At 47.8% G+C, this 9,455-nt stretch overlaps 1 protein-coding gene across 1 annotated transcript; it reads right to left on the bottom strand.

Moving 5' to 3' along the window:
* Positions 1–523: 523 nt before the first annotated feature.
* LOC120023002 (pleckstrin homology domain-containing family H member 1-like) lies at positions 524–9,009 on the bottom strand. The gene is made up of 3 exons (XM_038966954.1): positions 8,926–9,009; positions 5,905–6,051; positions 524–2,906 (listed from the first exon to the last, which is right to left on the bottom strand). The coding sequence occupies exons 1-3, from the start codon at positions 9,007–9,009 to the stop codon at positions 2,697–2,699; spliced, it is 441 nt and encodes a 146-aa protein (XP_038822882.1). The 3' UTR covers positions 524–2,696.
* Between the last annotated feature and the right edge of the window lie 446 nt (positions 9,010–9,455).

Here is a 9,455-nt window from a genome sequence, read left to right as displayed (position 1 = left end):
GAGTAACTACAACAACAGTTGTTGAGAAATCATAAAAAAAAGAAAAGATTTATAGCAATACTATTGGCAGGAAAATATCATTACCACTTTGATCTGTTTGGATGAAGCAAGTCAGAGCAACTAGCCTCCTAGCTACAACCCCCCCCCCCCCACATCAACAGACGCCTACCTGACATCACACTGGTACATTTGCCAAAGTCTGGGGATAGTTTGTGTGTAAAAATATAACGAGTGAAAGGAACAAGCATATTGTAAGAGCTTTAGTATTCACCAGACTGTTGAGCGTAAATGTTTATAGGTGAAAGCCATGACAAATACTCTTCTGTATATAATGCACTTTTTTTATTTCATTTTAAACACAACACTTCATAACAGCTAAGCACATCGTCTCTAATCTGTTTCATTGAGCTAACATCCCCATTTCACAATTCATACAGCATTCATACAGCTTTCATACAGCATTCATACAGCTTTCATACAGCATTCATACAGCTTTCATACAGCTTTCATACAGCATTCATACAGCTTTCATACAGCATTCATACAGCTTTCATACAGCTTTCATACAGCATTCATACAGCTTTCATACAGCATTCATACAGCTTTCATACAGCATTCATACAGCATTCATACAGCTTTCATACAGCATTCATACAGCGTAAAACTGTCAAGTTCAATTATTCAGCTACTTGAGACAAACAAAGTCAAGGCCATTTTGAACGTTTCAGTTCAACATTTAACAGTTCTGACAAACAATTTTCAGCATACAAAAAAGCCACAAAATACCAGGAAATTAAATAAATAACACGGAAATGACCAAGACAGTGGTTTCATCCAAAACAATTCAAGTCACTAATAACATTTGAATAGCTCTAATCTTACCAGTCCACTCTTATGTGGCTGGACCTCTCCATTTAAATCAGTCCTACCTGGCTGAATTAACAGTACCTTCCACTGTGTTGTCAAAAAGGCTGGAGGTCAATTCCATTTCAATTCAGTCAATTCTAGAAGTAAACTGAAATTCCCATTTCAAATTCTCTAATTGAAAGGCAATGTGGAAAACTGGATTTGGAATTTACATTGGAATTTCAGTGTAACTGAATGGAAATGGAATTGATCCCAACCCTGGTTGTCAAGGCAGGTAGTGGAGGAGTAGGAACATGGCACCAAATGAGTTGATATATCTCAGACTAAGCCTCATACAGCGGACAGACACATTGTATTCCATCTCTATTCTTCTCTATCAGCTTAAAAAAGATTGTAACTCTGTACTTCACAATAAAAGTATGTGGTCAAAATTGTTATAAAACATTGCTTGGTCAGAATGTTACCATTATCAGTACCATAAGTACCATAAGTCATAGCGCCTTGCCTCCCACGGAGCACAGACATCAGTTCAACATCTAGTTTTGATTGACATTTGGTTGAGTTGTCAACTAACGTGAATTCAACGTGATATCTACAAAAAAATTCAACATGTCATTCGATTTAGTTTAAAAGTTGGTGACTTTCTCCAAATCCAATTCGTTTTCCATGGCAGTTCAATGTCATCACATAGATTTTTTTGGGTTCAAATGTAGTGGAAACATTGATTCAACCAGTTTTTACCCAGTGGGATGTTCCTCCTCAGGCCCTGGCCTGCTGTGATCTATAAGTCAGACATTTTGTGCAATTGCTTAATGAAAAAATCAAGTACAATTTGATGTCAGAGTATAAGTATTTTGTACTAGTTTAATGCATTGTCTTCCGTCAGATAGCGTCATTCTAACGTGACGGCGTCTCCAGAAGCCAGTCAGGAGAAGGTAGTGAGCAACAACTAGTGCTCTGTAGTCGAATAGATTCCCTCAGAAACCGGTTAACGCCACTTTAAGCCTCCATCATTTAAGGAATACGTAAATCTTCATAGCTCCATATTAGGTACCAAAGAGCCAGAATAAATTCAGTCTTTCCTTGTTTAACAGCTTTTTTCCCTTTAAAAAAGACAGAGGGTATGTGAAATGGCACCCTATTCCTCATGGGCCCTAGTCAAAAGTAGTGCACTATATAGGGAAAAGGGAACCATTTGGGATGCAGAGTATCTGGAAGAGACGAGTGGCAGGGAAGAGTAGAGGCTGTGTGTATAACGGCCAGACAGCCAAGGTCAAGAAGTAGGGTGTGTATTGGTCCTTTTTCAAGGCTCAATTGTTTTTCAAATAGTCCTCAAACATGAGCATATTTTTCCTAAATTAAGCACTGACTAAAACGCAAACATTTGAAGAGCGGCATCTTCATATAAAGTGAACCACAAATGATTATATCTTGCATCTCCCATTTCTTCACGGTTCAATGTTTTTTTCTTTCAGAAATGAAACGTCCTGTGTATATGGAACAGAATCCACTTCAGGCTAGAGAGGATGAGGGTAACATAGAAGAACCACAGCCATTTTCAGTGAAGTAACATATGTGGAGTAATGTCCTCTTTACCACAACAACCTGTAGTAGTGTCTCAGTCCTGGGTCATGTCCAGTAGGGAACACCATTACAAAAATGTTTTGAAATGGAAAACAAACATTTATTATTTGACCAGGTCCAGGTATAGATTCTCCATGTTTTAGTCTGTTTTCTTCTTTAAGGAGCCTACTGGACACAACCGTCTTGTCCCGAAAATAAACTGGAGTAAGGCTGTTGATTGTTGCTGCTGTTGTTGTTTGACATATTCACAGTAGAGTGGGACCCTTGGTGGTGTAAGTCATGGAGGGGAAGTGTCTGCTGTCCAAGTTCCACATCTTTGCAGCCCCTGTCCCGGCCCCGCAGGGCCCCAGAGGGGAGACGGGTCCTGGGGACTGGTGCTGGGCTACAGGGGGGCCAGGGAGGCTGGGCGTCCAGTAGTTAATGTAGCTGGCCATCAACAGAGTCAACTCCAAGATCTGGGAGGAGTGGAGAGGAGAGGAGGGAGAGAGGAAGGGGCGGGGGAGGAGGAGAGGAGGATGAAGGAGGGAGAGTGGAGGGGGTGGGGGAGAGGAGGGAGAGAGGAAGGGGCGGGGGAGGAGGAGAGGGGGATGAAGGAGAGGAGGAGAGGGAGAGAAGAGTGGAGGGGGTGGGGGAGAGGAGAGGAGAGGAGGGAGAGAGGAAGGGGGGGGGGAGGAGGAGAGGGGGATGAAGGAGAGGAGGAGAGGGAGAGAAGAGTGGAGGGGGCGGGGGAGAGGAGAGGAGGATGAAGGAGAGGAGAAGAGGGAGAGAATAGTGGAGGGGGCGGGGGAGAGGAGAGGAGGATGAAGGTGACGAGAGAGGACAGAAGGAGGGAAAGAAAGAGGAGGACACCGAGTAGGGAGGGGGAAATTGTTTTACCATTTGATATTATTGTATTTCATTAGCTCCTAGGGAGCTGTAGGCCCATTTGCTCACATTTAGAAGTTCAGTTTAAAGCCAATGAGAAAACCATAGAAATGACTTGATAGTGATCTGCCTGACATGAATACAGAGGGACCTTATTAGCACCTCCTACAATAGTAATGTGACTCTATGCTTAGGCCGGGATTCAATCCAACACAGATTAACGACTGGCGGCTCAAGCCAAAACCATCTTTTAAAGTCAATTTCAGTGCACAGGTAACTTATCTGCGTATTTTTTTTTAATCCCTCCCTTAGGCTCCTCGGAGGCTGAACACATAAAATAGAGAATCAACCTGCTTTCTACATCAGCCCAAGGAAGCGGGTAACCTTCATAAATATATATATATATACAGACACATTCAGAAAGTATTGAGACCCCTTGACTACTTCCTTATGTTGTTACATTACAGTCTTATTCTGAAATTCATTAAATAGTTTCCCCCCCCCCTCATCAATCTACGCACAATACCCCATAATGACAAAGCAAAAACAGGTTTAGATTTTTTGGGGAAAATGTATAAAAAAAAAAAAACTGAAATGAGGTTAACCTTCCTATATGCTCTCGGGGGAGCGACACTGAACTGACAGGCGGACAGAGCCACATAGCAGGAGCTCACCCTTTACTTGTCACCCTGGCTCCCTGATCTGTACAGTAAAATCCTACATCAACACCACCACTCACCCTTTACTTGTCACCCTGGCTCCCTGATCTGTACAGTAAAATCCTACATCAACACCACCACTCACCCTTTACTTGTCACCCTGGCTTCCTGATCTGTACAGTAAAATCCTACATCAACACCACCACTCACCCTTTACTTGTCACCCTGGCTCCCTGATCTGTACAGTAAAATCCTACATCAAAACCACCACCCACCCTTTACTCTTCAGTCTTTGGAAAATCCAGCCAAAGTAACTGTGTGACCTTAACTTCATCTGAGCGCTGACTGAAAGTTGGCAGAGCTGTTGTGGTCCGTGGTGATTATTATCCACTAATAGTTTTCACTGACCATTTGCACTTGGCCAGAGGTAAAGACCACCTACTTTAAACCTGCCACCCATAGAAATATAATATATTAAATTTCTATGGCCTTACCTTGGGCTTAGCCATAGAGAATACTATACTTTACCTTGGGTTTAGCCATAGAGAATACTATACTTTACCTTGGGTTTAGCCATAGAGAATACTATAGAGACTTTACCTTGGGTTTAGCCACAGAGAAGACTATAGAGACTTCACCTTGGGTTTAGCCATAGAGAATACTATACTTTACCTTGGGTTTAGCCATAGAGAAGACTATAGAGACTTTACCTTGGGTTTAGCCATAGAGAAGACTATAGAGACTTTACCTTGGGTTTAGCCATAGAGAAGACTATAGAGACTTTACCTTGGGTTTAGCCGTAGAGAAGACTATAGAGACTTTACCTTGGGTTTAGCCACAGAGAAGACTATAGAGACTTTACCTTGGGTTTAGCCATAGAGAATACTATACTTACCTTGGGTTTGCACATAGAGAAGACTATAGAGACTTTAACTTGGGTTTAGCCATAGAGAAGACTATAGGACTTTACTTGGGTTTACCATAGAGAAGACTATAGAATTACTTGGGTTTAGCCATAGAGAATACTATACTTTACCTTGGGTTTAGCCATAGAGAAGACTATAGAGACTTTACCTTGGGTTTAGCCATAGAGAAGACTATAGAGACTTTACCTTGGGTTTAGCCATAGAGAAGACTATAGAGACTTTACCTTGGGTTTAGCCATAGAGAAGACTATAGAGACTTTACCTTGGGTTTAGCCATAGAGAAGACTATAGAGACTTTACCTTGGGTTTAGCCATAGAGAATACTATACTTTACCTTGGGTTTGCACATAGAGAAGACTATAGAGACTTTAACTTGGGTTTAGCCATAGAGAAGACTATAGAGACTTTACCTTGGGTTTAGCCATAGAGAAGACTATAGAGACTTTACCTTGGGTTTAGCCATAGGAAGACTATAGAGACTTTACCTTGGGTTTAGCCATAGAGAAGACTATAGAGACTTTACCTTGGGTTTAGCCATAGAGAAGACTATAGAGACTTTACCTTGGGTTTAGCCATAGAGAAGACTATAGAGACTTTACCTTGGGTTTGGGCATAGAGCAGACTATAGAGACTTTACCTTGGGTTTAGCCATAGAGAAGACTATAGAGACTTACCTTGGGTTTAGCATAGAGAAGATATAGAGACTTACCTTGGGTTTAGCCATAGAGAAGACTATAGAGACTTTACCTTGGGTTTAGCCAGAGAGAAGACTATAGAGACTTTACCTGGGTTGCATAGAGAGACTATAGAGACTTTACCTTGGTTTAGCATAGAGAAGACTATAGAGACTTTACCTTGGGTTTAGCCATAGAGAAGACTATAGAGACTTTACTGGGTTTAGCCATAGAGAAGACTATAGAGACTTTACCTTGGGTTTAGCCATAGAGAAGACTATAGAGACTTTACCTTGGGTTTAGCCATAGAGAAGACTATAGAGACTTTACCTTGGGTTTGGGCATTGCGAAGACCAGTTTTTCCACACTCTTCTTCCCTCCACCTTGTTCTTTGGTCTGGCTCACTACCACCATCAGGTCGTCACGGAAACCGCCAAAGGTGATCACTGATTGGTAGGAGTAGGTGACCAGAAGGTGCTGTAAAGGAAAGGTTGTTTAAAAGACGTATGTGAATAGGAAAATGTATTTGACACTTTTCACATTACCGTGCCAACCTGAACCAAACTGTGCTGGCTCTGATCATTTCTGTTCACTTTTGGTTTGGTTCTGTTCAGTAGTGTCTGTATCATGTCTCTTCCTTTCTTAATAATATTTATTTGTTCATTTAAAAAAAAAAAATTTTACACTCCAAAAACAACAACAACAACAACTTGTACTGCTCACACCTCCATCCCTAGTGCCTGGTCACACCTCCATCCCTAGTGCCTGGTCACACCTCCATCCCTAGTGCCTGGTTCACACCCCATCCTAGGCCTGCTCACACCTCCATCCCTAGTGCCTGGTCCACACCTCCATCCCTAGTGCCTGGTCACACCCCCATCCCTAGTGCCTGTCACACCCCCATCCCTATCTGCCTCGGTCACACCTCCATCCCTAGTCCTGGTCACACCCCTCCCTAGTGCCTGGTCACACCTCCATCCCTAGTGCCTGGTCACACCTCCATCCCTAGTGCCTGGTCACACCTCCATCCCTAGTGCCTGGTCACACCTCCATCCCTAGTGCCTGGTCACACCTCCATCCCTAGTGCCTGGTCACACCTCATCCCTAGTGCTGTCACACCTCCATCCCTAGTGCCTGCTCACACTCCATCCCTATGCCTGGTCACACCTCCATCCCTAGTGCCTGGTCACACCTCATCCCTAGTGCCTGGTCACACCTCCATCCTAGTGCCTGTCACACCTCCATCCCTAGTGCCTGGTCACACCTCCATCCCTAGTGCCTGTACACCTCCATCCTAGTGCCTGGTCACACCTCCACCCTAGTGCCTGGTCACAACTCCATCCTAGTGCCTGGTCACACCTCATCCCTAGTGCCTGGCACTCCATCCTAGTGCAGTCACACCTCCATCCCTAGTGCCTGGTCACACCTCCACCCTAGTGCCTGGTCACACCCCCATCCTAGTGCCTGGTCACACCTCCATCCCTAGTGCCTGGTCACACCCCCATCCCTAGTGCCTGGTCACACCTCCATCCCTAGTGCCGTGGTCACACCTCCATCCCTAGTGCCTGGTACACCTCCATCCCTAGTGCCTGGTCACACCTCCATCCCTAGTGCCTGGTCACACCCCCATCCCTAGTGCCTGTCACACCTCCATCCCTAGTGCCTGGTCACACCCCCATCCCTAGTGCCTGGTCACACCCCCATCCCTGTGCCTGGTCACACCCCCATCCCTAGTGCCTGGTCACACCTCACATTCCCTAGTGCTGGTCACACCTCCATCCCTAGTGCCTGGTCACACCTCCATCCCTAGTGCCTGGTCACACCCCCATCCCTAGTGCCTGGTCACACCCCCATCCCTAGTGCCTGCTCACACCTCCATCCTAGTGCCTGGTCACACCCATCCCTAGTGCCTGGCACACCTCCATCCCTAGTGCTGGTCACACCTCCATCCCTAGTGCCTGGTCACACCTCCATCCCTAGTGCCTGGTCACCACCGCCACACCCTAGTGCCTGGTCACACCCCCATCCCTAGTGCCTGGTCACACCTCCATCCCTAGTGCCTGGTCACACCCCCATCCCTAGTGCCTGGTCCAAGTCACCCCCATCCAGTGCCTGGTCCACACCCCATCCATAGTGCCTGGTCACACCTCCATCCTAGTGCTGGTCACACCTCATCCCTAGTGGGCCTTGTCACACCTCCAATCCCTAGTGCTGGTCACACCCCCATCCCTAGTGCCTGTGGTCACACCTCCATCCCTAGTGCTGGTACACCCCCATCCCTAGTGCCTGGTCACACTCCCCATCCCTAGTGCTGGTCACACCCCATCCCTAGTGCCTGGTCACACCTCCATCCCTAGTGCAGTGGTCACACCCCCATCCCTAGTGCCTGGTCACACCTCCATCCCTAGTGCCTGGTCACACCTCCATCCTAGTGCCTGGGCACACCCCATCCCTAGTGCCTGGTCACACCCCCATCCCTAGTGCCTGGTCACACCCCCATCCCTAGCCTGGTCACACCTCCATCCCTAGTCCAGTGCCTGGTCACACCCCCATCCCTAGTGCTGGTCACCTCCATCCCTAGTGCCTGGTCACACCTCCATCCTAGTGCCTGGTCACACCCCATCCTAGTCCTGTACACCCCATCCCTAGTGGCTGGTCACACCTCCATCCCTAGTGCCTGGTCACACCTCCATCCCTAGTGCCTGGCACACCCCCATCCCTAGTGCCTGGTCACACCCCATCCCTAGTGCCTGGTCACACCCCCATCCCTAGTGCCTGTCACACCCCCATCCCTAGTGCTGGTCACACCCCCATTCCCTAGTGCCTGCTCACACCTCCATCCCTAGTGCCTGGTCACACCTCCATCCCTAGTGCCTGGTCACACCCCCATCCCTAGTGCCGGTCACACCCCCCTCCCTAATGCCTGGCACACCCCCATCCCTAGTGCCTGGTCACACCTCCATCCCTAGTGCCTGCTCACACCTCCATCCCTAGGCCTGCTCACACCTCCATCCTAGTGCCTGCCTCACAATCCATCCAGGCTGATCACACTCATCCTAGTGCCTGGTCACACCTCTATCCTAGTGCCTGCTCACACCTCCATCCTAGGTCTGCTCACACCTCCATCCCTAGTGCCTGCCTCACACCTCCATCCCTATGGCCTGCTCACAACCTACCATCCCTAGTGCCTGCTCACACCTCCATCCCTAGTGCCTGCTCACACCCTCACCCTATCCCTAGTGCATGCTCACACACTCCAATCCCTAGTGCACTGCTACACCCCATCCCTAGTGCCTGGTCACACCCCATCCCTAGGGCCTGGTCACACCCCATCCCTAGTGACTGGCACACCTCCATCCCTAGTGCCTGGTCACACCCCCCCATCCCTAGTGACTGGTCACACTCCATCCCTAGTGCCTGCACACCCCCATCCATAGTGCCTGGTCACCACCCCAATCCTAGTGACTGGTCACACCTCCATCCCTATGCCTGGTCACACCCCCCTCCCTAGCTGGTCAACCCATCCTAGTGTGGTCACAACTTCATCCCTAGTGCCTGGTCACACCCCCATCCCTAGTGACTGGTCCACCTCATCCCTAGTGCCTGGTCACACCCCCACCCTAGTGTGACTGGTCACACCCCCTTTACCTATGACTGGTCACACCTTCATCCCTAGTGCGCCTGCTCACACCTCCATCCCTAGTGCTCTACACCTCCATCCTAGTGCTGGTCACACCTCCCATCCCTAGTGCCTGGTCACACCCCCATCCCTAGTGCCTGCTCCACACTCCATCCCTAGTGCCTGGTCACACCCCATCCCTAGTGCTGGTCACACCCCCATCTAGTGCCTGGTCACCTCCCATCCCTAGTGCCTGCTCACA

This window comes from Salvelinus namaycush, chromosome 28 (genome assembly GCF_016432855.1).
Source record: "Salvelinus namaycush isolate Seneca chromosome 28, SaNama_1.0, whole genome shotgun sequence".
Taxonomy (NCBI): Eukaryota; Metazoa; Chordata; class Actinopteri; order Salmoniformes; family Salmonidae; genus Salvelinus; species Salvelinus namaycush.
Note: the sequence above shows the minus strand (reverse complement) of the source record. Positions and strands in the feature narration are given on the sequence as shown.

Coding starts and splice junctions, on each gene's coding strand:
- LOC120023002 (XM_038966954.1), bottom strand. CDS start 9,009: ATGGATGGGGGTGTGCAGGCACTAGGGATGGAGTGTGACCAGTCACTA. Junction 6,052..8,925: donor ACCAGGCACTAGGGATGGAG/GTGTGCCAGTCA, acceptor TTTCCTTTACAG/CACCTTCTGGTCACCTACTC. Junction 2,907..5,904: donor TCGCAATGCCCAAACCCAAG/GTAAAGTCTCTA, acceptor CACTCCTCCCAG/ATCTTGGAGTTGACTCTGTT.